The sequence below is a fragment of the Macaca fascicularis genome, chromosome 2 (genome assembly GCF_037993035.2).
Source record: "Macaca fascicularis isolate 582-1 chromosome 2, T2T-MFA8v1.1".
Taxonomy (NCBI): domain Eukaryota; kingdom Metazoa; phylum Chordata; class Mammalia; order Primates; family Cercopithecidae; genus Macaca; species Macaca fascicularis.
Window position 1 is genome coordinate 11,266,472 of NC_088376.1, and position 12,474 is coordinate 11,278,945.

Consider the following 12,474-nt stretch of genomic DNA (forward strand, 5'->3'; position numbering starts at 1 on the left):
TTCTTATCCCAGCATTGTGTCGGTCAGAAGTCCCAGTGAGCACAATGGGATTCTTTGTTCAGGGTCTCATGAAACTGAAATCAAGGAGTCAGCTGATGGAGCTCTTACCTAAAGACTCTGGAGAGGAATCAACTTCCAAGATCATTTAAGTTCTTGGCAGAATTCAGTTCCTTGCAGATGTAAGACTAAAATTCCCTTCTTCTTCCTGGCTGTCAGCCAGTGGTGGCTCTCAGCTCTAGAAGTTGTGCTTAGATACTTTCACATTGGTCCCTGCCATCACAGACAGTCCCTTCCATCAAATTCCTGTCACACTTCAAATCTCCCTGACTTCTGCTGCTGCTACCAGCAGAAGGAAACTGTGTGGAATGGGCTCGTGTGATTGGGTTAAGCCCACCCAGATAATGTCCCTCATTTTAGGTCAACTAATGAATAACTTTAACACACCTGCAAAATCCCTTTTGCCATTTAACATAACATCATCACAAAGTAACTCCAGGGGTGAAGGTGAACCTTCAATCTAGAATTCTGCCTGCCATAGTGTCTCAGGAGCTACACATGGGAGCCTTATCCAAGCATGCAACCTCTTGGGGCTTCATTTGTTTCCCCCTCTCCTCAATAAGGACAGGACAAAGATGTCACTTGGGATTGTAGAGGTCACCAAATGATTGGTAACGAGTCATGGCCCTCAAAGATGGGAGAAAAGTGCATTAAAGACATAGAAAAGAACCAGGAATGAATGGTGGGGAATCTGGATCAGATAATAGAGCCTATTGCCTTCTCTTCCCTACTGCCCCCAACCTACTGCAAACTCATCACCTCCCTTCTGCTCAGCTGCAAAACTTCCCAACAGGTTTTTTTGTTTTGTTTTTTTGTTTTCTTTTTTGCTTCCACTCTTGCCCTACACAATCTATTCTCCCATAGCATTGAGGGTGATCTTTATAAAAGCTAGATTCGATTGAGTTTGCACTTTAAATTAAACCTAAATTTCTCAGCACAACTTGGCCTTTGTCTGTTGTCCAACCTCATGCCATGGCACTCCCACTGCCCAGCCAGCCTGGCTTCCTGCCTATTCCTAACATGAGGCAAGCTCTTTACCAACCTTGGCCTTGATCTTTACATATGCAGTTTTCTCTCCCTAGAAAGTGTTCTTCCCTTCTCTTCAAATAAGCTCATACTCATCCTATGTATCTCAGATTCTCAATGCTACCTAAGGGAAAGCCCTTGCCTTGATCACCTAATTAAAGTTATTGTCTATTATATTATCATTATAGGAATGATTACTTCTATAGGTTACATAGATTTTACATCAATTATAAACATATAGCATATATTTCTATTATATATGCATATCATCCTGATTATTTTTATTACCCTTATGATGCCCTATAATTATTTTGTTTATTATTTGTTGTTAGTCTCCCCCAACTAGACTGCAGGTTTTTTGACAGCAGAGATTGTCTCTGCTTTATGCACCAGACAGCACTCTGCCCTTCTCTGAGCCACAATATGTTCATCTTTAAGCAGAAGATTTTTTTTTCAATTTAAGTACTGGGATACACATGCAGAACGTGCAGGTTTGTTACATAGGTATACACGTGCCATGGTGGTTTGCTGCACCCATCAATGTGTCACCTAGGTTTTAAGCCCCACATGCATTAGGTACTTGTCCTAATTTACTCCCTCCCCTTGCCCCGCCACCCTCTGACAGGCCCCAGTGTGTGATGTTCCCCTCCCTGTGTCCATGTGTTCTCATTGTTCAACTCCCACTTATGAGTGAGAATATGTGGTGTTTGGTTTTCTTTTCCTGTGTTAGTTTGCTGAGAATGATGACTTCCAGCTTCATCCATGTCTCTGCAAAGAACATGAATTAATCCTTTTGTATGGCTGCATAGTATTCCACAGTGTATATATGCCACATCAATGCCAGTCTATCACTGATGGGCATTTGATTTGGTTGTATACCTTTGCTATTGTAAATAGTTAAGTAGAGGATTATTAACCTGCCTTGTCCACTTCAAGAGTCATTGTAAATTATAAAAGAGAGAATGAAGATGAAACCATTTGGTGAATGGTACAGCTCATTAAAAACCTAAGTGAATATCAAGGGTTCATATGGAAGCTTCCAGAAAACCCAGAGTGCGGTGGAGAGGTATTACCTGCAGAGGCCATGTTGGCTGCTCAGATGGAACCCTCTCTTTCTCTCTCTCATATTTTGCAGATCAAAGTTGGTCCAAAAGTTCTGGGGCCTTTCTGTGGAGAGAAAGCCCCAGAACCCATCAACACCCAGAGCCACAGTGTCCTGATCCTGTTCCATAGTGACAACTCAGGAGAGAACCGGGGCTGGAGGCTCTCATACAGGGCTGCAGGTAACCTCTTCCCTCCCAGGTTACACTGAGCCGCTGTGCTTAGCCCTTGCAGAAGCAGTGGCTAAGGGAGGAGGGGTGCAAGCTTGGGTCTCCTCTCGGGACCTGATGGGACTCCCAATCAAGCAGCTGGGGATCAAGGCACGTGCTCTTTCCTGACTCAGTTTTCCATCTATAAAATGGGGGCAAGGGCAACAATAATGTTGGGTGGACTAGACAGGTGGTTTTCAAAACATGTACCTCAGTATCACATAGAGAGATTAAAGAAAAAGAAATCTTGTTTCCTGAACTCTACACCTCACACAGTGATTCAGTAGACTTGGGGAGGAGGGCCTTTTCAGCTCCAGCCTTCTCCAAGTCTAGGGTTAGAATTTGGATATGGGCCTGTAGCCCAGAATGTTTCACTATGGTGCTTTGCCTCCCTCTGGGTCCCCCATCGGCAAAGCCCATGGATCTCATGCCCCCGTCCCTCAAGTCAGTCAGTCCTGGCCCAAACCTTGATCAAGCCATTCAACCTGCAGTAACTGGTCTGTAGGAACTCAAGGAAGGAGAGGGTGAACATCAGTGACAAAAGATCACAGCTGGGCATGACTAATCCAGTTCATAGACTAAAACTCTGGCCCTGCCTACATTATCACATACACTGCCCAGATGGGGGAGAGCAGACAGGATCGTAACAAAGGAGAGTTTTTCTTAGAAAAAGTGTCAGGGATAGGCCCAGGCCTGAAGAGCCTGTCAGATTTAGCTTTTCGAGGAGAGGACTCAGAGGCATATGATCACAGCCTTTCTGATGCTTTGAAGAAGGGCCTTGGGAAAAAAGAGCAATTTGGGTCATCCTTGGTGGCCTGAGAGGACAAATGAGTAAAAATTACAGGGGCGCAAATTTCAGCTAAGAAGGAAAACAATGTTCATGTAATCAGCAGAGTCTGAGCCTGAAAGGTACAGGTTAGGGAGGCGTTAAGCTCCCTGTCACTGTGACCCTGAGCCGCCATGCTTAGCCCTCCCAGGGGTGGTGGCTGAGGGAGGAAGGATGCTGGTAGTGGCTGAGGGAGGAGGGATGCAGGTTTGGACCTGGTGGGGCTCCTAGCTGAGCAGTATGTTTGGTGTCTACTGCAGAGGATGTTGTAAGAGAAGCATCAGACAAGGATTGGATTTAATGACATTTAACATTCCTCCCAATCCTGAGTTTTACTGAAATCATCTGGTCGACCATTTCATTCCACAAGTAAGGACGTGGTGGTCCAAGTTGGAAACTGCCCTATTCACGGCTCCAGAATTAGTCTCTTGAAGGGCCCGGAAGATGCATGCCTCCAATACCCAGTTCCATGTTTTATTCACCTTCATCAGGCCTTGCTTTCTAGGGACTGGCCCTTTAAGGTCAGAATTCTCATTTTCTCACCTGCTGTTCTTTCATTTGCTCCCCACCAGGAAATGAGTGCTCAGAGCTACAACCTCCTGTCCATGGGAAAATCGAGCCCTCCCAAGCCAAGTATTCCTTCAAAGACCAAGTGCTCATCAGCTGTGACACAGGCTACAAAGTGCTGAAGGTGCAGAGCCCTGCCTGGGAAAGGGTAGTGAGCAGGCCGCAGAAACTCTCCAAACCGGCACCTCCCCAGGGCAGATGGGCTGCCAGCACTTGTCATAGTTCCAGCACAGAATTTCCTAGCTGCCCATCAACTTCTCAAATGCTCCAGAAATTCCAAAGCGTGTGTCCCAGGCGGTCTCACACTCTGAAAGTGGCACAAAAATTTGTTTTATTTTTTAATCAGAGCATGAGCTGGTTTGAATTTTTAAAATATGCATCCATACAGCTCTATAATCAAGGCTGAGAACTGTGACAAAGTTCATCGGCTTATAGAGGGGAGTGGAGTGGGATACCAGGAAAGGAAGTAGACGGTTTAAAAGTAGCAGATGGGGCCAAGTGCAGTGGCTCACGCCTGTAATCCCAGCACTTTGGGAGGCCCGGGTGGGTTGATCACCTGATCTCAGGACCAGCCTGGCCAATATGGTGAAACTCTATCACTACTAAATAATAAAAAAATAGCCGGGTGTGGTGGCGGGAGCCTGTAATCCCAGCTACTCGGGAGGCTGAGGCAGGAGAATAGCTTGAATCTGAGAGGCGGAGGTAGCAGTGAGCCGAGATTGTGCCATTGCACTTCAGCCTGGGTGACAAGAGCAAAACTCTGTCTCAAAAAATAAAAAAAGGAACAGATGGGTTCCCCTTACTCTCCCACCCCCTGAAGCAGTAGTTCTAGGAATCACATTGTTAGCTTAAAAAAAAAATCACCTCCCAGCTCTCACCTGAGATCAGTTAAAGCAGACTTTTTGGGACGGGGACCAGTGATTGGTGCAGCCAAGCTAAAGGACCACTGCTTCCAAGGAATGGTTCTCAAAGAGGGGTCCTCAGTCTCAGCATCACTGGGAACTTGTTAGAAATGCAAATGCTTGGGTAAGCCAGCCCCACTGAATCAGAAACTCTGGGGAGAAGCCCGGCCACCTGTGTTTTAACAAGCCCTCTAGGAGATGCTGACTGCTTGCCCTGGTTTGAGAAGCACTGCTCTGAAAAAGGAGTCAATGCTTACAGTCTTCCCTTCAGAGATAGTTGCCCAAACCCCTTCTTGCACACAGCCCTTGCCCCTCTCCAGAATATGAAAAGGGAATATGAATTCAGCGTGTATCTTTCCCCTACCTTCAAGCTTGCCCTTGGAGGCCCATGGGTGGAAAATCTCAGTCGAGGACAGACACGTGTGGAACTTGAGTTGGTTTTGCTAGGAAAAAACCCCTAACATCACCCCCGCCTCCTTCTTCCCACTCCCTTCTTCCTGTCTCTTCCCAGGATAATGTGGAGATGGACACATTCCAGATTGAGTGTCTGAAGGACGGGACGTGGAGTAACAAGATTCCCACCTGCAAAAGTAAGAAAGCCTAATGGGTTGTTATAAAGATACTGAGCTCCCCAACACTGGCGGGATCCGAGCGGAGCATGCAAGGGTGAAAGTGTGGCAGGAGCACTCTGAAGGGGATGGGAGCAGAAATTTAACAGACACACAAGGGTTGGGGGAAAAAAGAATATCAATGCCCCTTTTGGCAATAAGACGTTTGGATCCCAAAAGAAACTTGTGGGCCCAGTACTTTGTTAAACACCAATTTTACTTCAGTCCATAGGTGGGTTGCCAAGCTTACTAAAGGAATAACATGTGTCCAGGCTCGAAACCAGCTTTGGCAATTGCTAATTCAGGAAACTAGTTTGGTGCTGGTGCCCAGAGCTGAGTGACCTTGCTAGTCTTCACGTGGCCATCAGCCATATCCCCTACATCTTCTGAGACAGCTCATGATTTAGGGCTGTATAGGAAGGGCTGTGGGGTCAGCACAGTTGGCCTGCATGAAGCAAACGATACAGCTCTTCACTGGCTCCTAGGACCCAGAGTAAGATCTTGCCTAGGCTCTGCCCCTAACCAACTCTGTGATTGTGAATAAGATCCTTCCCCTCAACTATAAAATAAGGAGTTTGGACTAGCTTTATATTTTAGAAGATGTGCCAATGGTTTTAAAATGATATAGTCTATATAAATCATCTACTGAGCTTTGTAAAAATACAAGCTTCCAACCACTTCACCTCACCACCACCCTCTGCAACCACCCCTCAACACCCAGGTGATTTCAATGAAAGACTTATAAGGACCACAGTTTTAGAAACTTATCTATGGCCAGCATTGATGAGAGGAGGCACAGTGACAGAAATAGTCAGGGAAGGAAGGGAGAGAGAAGGGAGAATTTGCTTTATGATGGAGAGGTGAGGTCAAGAATTAGAGCCTGGCGTGGTGGCTCACACCTGTAATCCCAGCACTTTGGGAGGAAGAGGCAGGTGGATCACTTGAGTTCCAGAGTTCAAGACCAGCCTGGCCAACATGGTGAAACTCAGTCTCTACTAAAAATACAAAAATTATCCAGGCATGGTGGCACATACCTATAATCCCAGCTACTCAGGAGGCTGAGGCAGGAGAATTGCTGGAACCCAGGAGACGGAGATAGCAGTGAGCCGAGATTGTGCCACTGCACTCCAACCTGGGTGGCAGAGCAAGACTCTGTCTCAAAAAAAAAAAAAAAAAAACTGGATTGGAGTTGGTCCCACCCATCTTCTTTTCATGACTTTTCATGCAAACTGGAGCGCTATCCTCGTCCCTTTCTCCTACATGGCCTTGATTCAGTACGCAGACATATCTCCTCCCATTGTCCCAAGGGGGACATTCCCTTAAGGCAAATCCCAGGAAGAACTTTGAAGTAAAATATGCTTGTTCTTTTCCTTTTCATATGATGAAATTTTTCCTTTTCCTATGATGTGGCTGGGGTCAGAGCCTAGCGTGGGGAAGGAGGGGGCATTTTATGACTTTAACAAAATGTTTCAACAAATGTTGACTGGATGCCTCTGCAGAGTTCCATAGGGAAGTCAGATGGAAAAGACAAGGTCCAGGCATGGAGGAACTCAAGTGCTGGTGGCCACAGTCACCACCTCCTCCAATCCCAGGCTCGAGGCACAGTGCTGTGACTAGGTTCTAAGCAAAGCACTCTGCAGAACAAAGCAAGGGCCATGTAGAAGGAGAAGGTAAAGGAGGATATGAGGTGTTTTGGATAGAATCAGGCTTTGGAATTAGGAAGTTCTAGATTCAAATGCAGACTCTACCAGCTGAGAGTCCCTGATCAGTGTACTCAGACTCTTTGGCCTCAGTTTCCCACCCTCAAGATTGCTTTGGGGATTAGCTGGGTTAATATACATACCATACCCATGGAGGGCCAGAAACGTGCAAAAGATCAACAAACATCTCCCGCCCCAACCCAATCCCCTCACTAGGAAGTGGTTTTGTTTCTCTCATTCATATTTTTGGAAAGTAGGAAACAGTAATAATTTTTCCCTGACTAATATTTTTTTCTGACTTACATTAGCGTACAACAGAACACCCTGTCATTTTGTAGTAAAGAGGAACTGTTTCCATCATATGACCCTATTCTCCCAAAATAGGCTGGATTAAGACGATCAGAATTCCCATTCAGGCATACCCAGCATCTTTGCTTACTCAGGTATTTATTGAGCATCTCTCTATACCAGGCACTGTGCTAGGTCCTAGGGGAGAGGCAAGGACAGGACTGAGGAGTTGAGAGTCCCCAGGGATTATGGAGTACAGGGCTGGAAACAGACAAGGGGTGTGCACTGTGTGGTAAAGAAACGTGCACTCGAAAAGAAGCTGGGAATTACGGGTTGTTGTTCTGGCCTCCACCTTGCTGTGGTGGCCCCTGGACAAGCCCTGTTCTACTCTGAATGCCGTCAAGTCAGGGTTTGGACCAGATGCAGGCAACGCTCCCTCCAGGGCAGAATTTTATAATCCTCATGAGCCAGGATGTATGACTCTGCAAATTCTCAGAATGATACAGATTCCACAATCCCAAACTGTTCTTCGCACTGGCTGTACCTAAACTATGCATTCTTAATCAATTCTGGTGAAGTGATTTCTGTATTTCCTGCATAAACTGTTTCTGCTTTGCTTGCTAATTTCTCTCTCTCTCTCTTTCTCTTCCTTTCTCTGCTTCCTTCCTCTGTATCTCTTGATCCCTCTTTGATCTTCACCATAGTGGCAGAAAACGAAATCGATCTGGAGAGCGAACTCAAGTCAGAGCAAGTGACAGAGTGAATGACGAGACCCCACACAATGCAGACATCCAGAAATGGATCACTCCCAAGACCCCCGGGGCCCACAGCTGCACCACCCCTCCCCATCCAACAACACTCCCGTGCCCCTTTCAGTGTGGATTAGAATGGGTGCTGAACAAGGCAACATGATCTCAGCAGTTGAAGCTGCTACGTGTGTGAAAACAAATTCGCCACTTGAGGGTTCACCCATCATTCAAACACTACTCCTGAAAATAATGGAAAAAAAAATGTGGGATTTATTTTAGCACCTCTGAGTGGACTGTGCTCTTCTCAAAGGAAAAAAAAAATGCCCTTGGTCTTAGAGACATAAGATTGAATATATAATCATGTGGCCTCAGGCTGACCAGATCAAAGTGGTTTCTAATCCATTCTACATGTCAAGTTTAAATAAGCCAGACTGCCTGTGACTTTATGAATCCGAAGGTGTTACCTGTTGCTGCTTTCTTAACCACCATGAGTAGGTAAAGCAAATAATAACTCACAGAGTGTGGATTTTTGAGAATCTGAATGTTTTCTCATTCACAAAAGTATCCCTTCTACCCCTACCTAGCATGGGGCTGAAATGTCATCATTAGAGGTTCTGTCTTCTGGGGCTTACGAGTCCTATGTTTCTTAAAATTCGCTGATTAAAAATTTTAAAAAGATAGGTATCACACCTGAAAGCAGTAGCCCCAGCTCTGTGCCATGGGACATCACAGGTCCTAAACAGTGACAGAGAAAGGGCTGGGGAGTGGCAGCTGGAATCTCTGCTTCCGTCTGAAGATCTGGGTACGCATGTCAGAGAAACTTTGCATTAAATGGACTGCCCGATCTATTTGGTGATTAAATGGCTGTGCGGTGAGGGGAGAACCCTGGGCAGTCTGGAGACCGAGGTGCCATTCTTGGCTAGAGCCACCACTGAAAGAAGAGATGGGCTGGCTACTAAAGACAAGTGTCCGTTGAATAAATGTCTTTAAACCCACAAAGTATTAACAGCAATCTTACTCAGTGCCATACAGGGAATCAGAATTTAAGAGGAAGATTTGATATGCACCCAAATAATTGTAATAGCTTTGATGCAGACAACATCAGATACATCCTATCAAAGAAACAAGGAAGCAGCCCTGTCCAGTTAGAATTAGAAAGGCTTTCAAGAAGAAGCAGTGTTTCACCAAGACTCCAGGGTGGCCAGAGCATGGACATAGGGTGCCCTGGGCAACAGGGATGGCACCAGCAAGGCCTGGGAGCCAGAGGCAGCAGGGGAGCACACTGAAGGAGCTGGTGTTTGGAGGGTGGGTACACTGAGGGGAGGAAAGAAGATGAGGCCAAGGAAGGGGCTAGAGCCCAAAACCCCAGGCCTGAGTGCCAGGATTATCTGATTGCACATCGTTCTCTAGGAAGCCCCCCAATACAGCAAAGCACACTTGGATCTGCAGGTCAAGCAAGGTGTGTCTGGAGGAAAATAAGTGGCAGCAAGGAATTACCATGGAGATAGGGTGTTGGGCGGTACCGCCAAGGCAAGGGGAAAGAGAAGGGTGTTTTGATTCCAGAGTGCGGATCTGGCCAGACAGGACTTTACAGAAAAGGGTAACACCCTTCCTAAAGCAAAGAGCATAGGCCAACGGCGGAAGCAGGGTCTAGTGTGTGCTGACTGTGCCAGACAGACCTGCTCAAGGCCTCTTGTGATGGAAAGTCACTTCCGTGTCCCAGAGAGACATGGCTTTTTCCCTGCCACTATGGATTTGGGAAGAAAGTGTGCCCCTCCATGTTGCCAAGACCCTCTATGTTCCACTATTTATCACCCCCTCTACCCAGTTGTAGGGCCAGCTGTATCAGTGGACAAAGTTACTTCTCTGAAGTGATGTGAAAGTAGGTCCTCCACCCAGATAATATCTCTCCGCCAGCATCAGCCACATAACAGGCTCCGAGGACCCCACTATCTAGCCATGCTAAGGCCAACCCTGGAATTCCTAAACTAGGTGGTCAGGTCTTGAGATTAGTTTAGGCAAAACAAACTGCTGGACCAAAGTTAAGGGAGATGAGTAACGCCAATACCTAGGTACCAAGTCAATGGTGTTTTCTAAAAAAGGAGGAAAAATCTGCTTTAACAGAATTTAAACTGTTTATAGTATTTAAATAATAAATATTATTGGTCATTATCCTAGTGTTGAGCTGCACACGTTTACCTCACAAAGTGGAAGAGCGTCTCTACTTTTGGGTTATCAAAACAAATGGAGATGATTTGTCCAGGGTAATTGGACTGGGTGCCAGGACAAAACCTGTTGTCTTGGTTTGCCTTCTTTGTGGATAAGAAGTACCTGTATTCCCTCCCTTCCTTCATCTTTTCCTCCAACCTGGAGGGACTTGGAATTATTTACATTTTGAGTGGACTTTCTAGCTAATCAAAAAGATGAATTTGGAGTCCTAAAGTCAAAATCACAATGTCTAAATGGCACTCAGGGGTAAATTACGTCTCACTATTTCCCAAAATGACCAGGTAAAATTCAGAAGGACATGGAACTTTGGAAATTTTACCAGGGCTCTGGAAATTCTGACAATTGATGTCCACCATTGGCCAGCTAAAATAGGCCATTTAACTGGAAAACAGATCCTTAAGAACTACTAGTTCCATTTACTAAAACAGCACTGGGTTTGAGGTCAAATCTTGCTCTCACTCTGACAGTAACTTGTTGTATGACCTTAGACAAGTCAAATCTCCTCTCTGGGCTCATAGATAAAATAAAGAGAACATTCTAGATTGCCTACTTCAGGTTTCTTTCCAGCTGTGACAGTCTATGATTCATCTATGATTCTTCAACTCTGGCGTAGGCTGTTATACCTAAGATTAGGATTTTCTTAAGAATGAAAAGATTGACAAATTTGGGTCCAGAGTCTCTGATGTGGCCATGAAAAGATGCCCTGACTCTCAGCTGACTCACCCTGGGCTCCATCAGTGCTGACAACTCCCCTAAGACTGAGCTGGACTGGAAAGCTCCCCAAAGACCACCTCTGAGGAGCAGGCATCTTTAGTCATGTCCTGTACTGGGAATTATGGCTCCAACATCTGGCCATCAACAATTGTAGAAAATGAACAGGGGAAGGCTGAAAGCTGATCTGCCTCCAACCCTGCCTCCTGGTTTCTAGGGCCAAGAAAGCTGCCTGGGGAGGCAGCAGGGTGGGGCTGTGTACTCATACAGGAGCTGGGTTTTTTTTTTTATTTTTTGTGCCAGACTCCAATGTGAGCATATTAGCTGCTATTATTCAGCCTAGGATTGGGACTAGAAGAACAAAGATTATTTGGTTTACGTCAGCTATAATTTTCTCGCTAAGCCAAGGGTTTCATCCTTGGGCAGAAGAGGCAGAGAGGATTGTACAATAAAACTAGAAGTCAAAGAAAGAGGCCCTGGTGGGTAAGAGGCTGGAGTCTGTTTAAACCTCAGGAGACCTTCTCCTACCCAAAATTGACACTGGCCAGGTGAGCTGACCACACAGTAGTACCATAATGAATGGGAGAGACCTCAAAAGCAGGACCACTGGTAGCTTCACAGGTTGTACACTGTATATCCCAGGGGCACCCTTCAGAGGCATTATAATATTGCTTTCTGGAATTGTGTGCAGTGCACAACCTGTACATCTGCATGACACAGATCCATCAGATCCATCAGATAGCCAGAAGAAGATGAGCAAAAGGCAGTCGAGGGTTCTCACTTCTTCTCTCTCAGTTGTAGACTGTAGAGCCCCAGGAGAGCTGGAACACGGGCTGGTCACCTTCTCCACAAGGAACAACCTCACCACATACAAGTCTGAGATCAGATACTCCTGCCAGGAGCCCTATTACAAGATGCTCAACAATATCACAGGTAAGCCCTCCATGCTGAGCCACCCCACTCCCGTTTCACACTCTCGGGGCCTCAGGGTTGGGCTGGAGGCCGAGGCAGCTCTGAAAGGAAGAACTGCTCATAAGTGTGCAGAGCCAGATAATGCAAAACGTGTCACTCACACATCTCCTCAGGTTCTCACTTTCCATGAGCTTGTGTTACTGTGTCCATGTGGAGATGCAGAAACAGTCTCAAGACCAAAACCCAGGCTTTTTTGTTTTTAACTTTAAATCTAGCACTGATTTACTAATGAGTTGTTGGTGGGAGCGTGAAGGAGTCACACATTGACACAACTAAGGGAAGAAACGAGACCCTAAAGGAAGCCTGGAATACCCCAAGTTAAACTCCTTCATGTGGTCTGAGGCTGAGTTGGGGTTTCCAAAAAATGGCCAGTATTACTGCTTCACCCAGTCTCTGCCTTGGCTTCTGGGTGAGAGCAACATCTCACCAGGCCAGACCCAGTCAGCAGGTAAGGGACCTTCCTTCAAAGACCTGTTCCGCTGATATGGACAGGGGTCCAGGCAGGGTTGGGGAGTGAGGAGCAGATCCT

General features: G+C 46.1%; 2 protein-coding genes across 10 annotated transcripts in view; one reads left to right on the forward strand and one right to left on the reverse strand.

The window, feature by feature from the left end:
• MASP1 (MBL associated serine protease 1) overlaps positions 1-12,474 on the forward strand; it is a 75,181-nt gene that overhangs the window by 36,759 nt on the left and 25,948 nt on the right. For 8 of the 9 annotated variants that reach the window (XR_012430589.1, XR_012430590.1, XM_045387166.2 and 5 more), the window contains 4 exons: positions 2,219-2,366; positions 3,792-3,910; positions 5,200-5,278; positions 11,769-11,906. Coding sequence is in view for 7 of the 9 variants with exons in the window: in XM_045387166.2 (XP_045243101.2) it covers positions 2,219-2,366; positions 3,792-3,910; positions 5,200-5,278; positions 11,769-11,906 (484 nt within the window). In the remaining 2 variants the exon portion in view is untranslated. Of the gene's footprint in view, positions 1-2,218; positions 2,367-3,791; positions 3,911-5,199; positions 5,279-7,988; positions 9,033-11,768; positions 11,907-12,474 lie in introns of those variants that run through there. The other variant, XM_015444942.4, reaches the window with a different exon arrangement.
• RTP1 (receptor transporter protein 1) overlaps positions 1-12,474 on the reverse strand; it is a 139,349-nt gene that overhangs the window by 29,853 nt on the left and 97,022 nt on the right. The gene's annotated exons all lie outside the window — the stretch shown is intronic.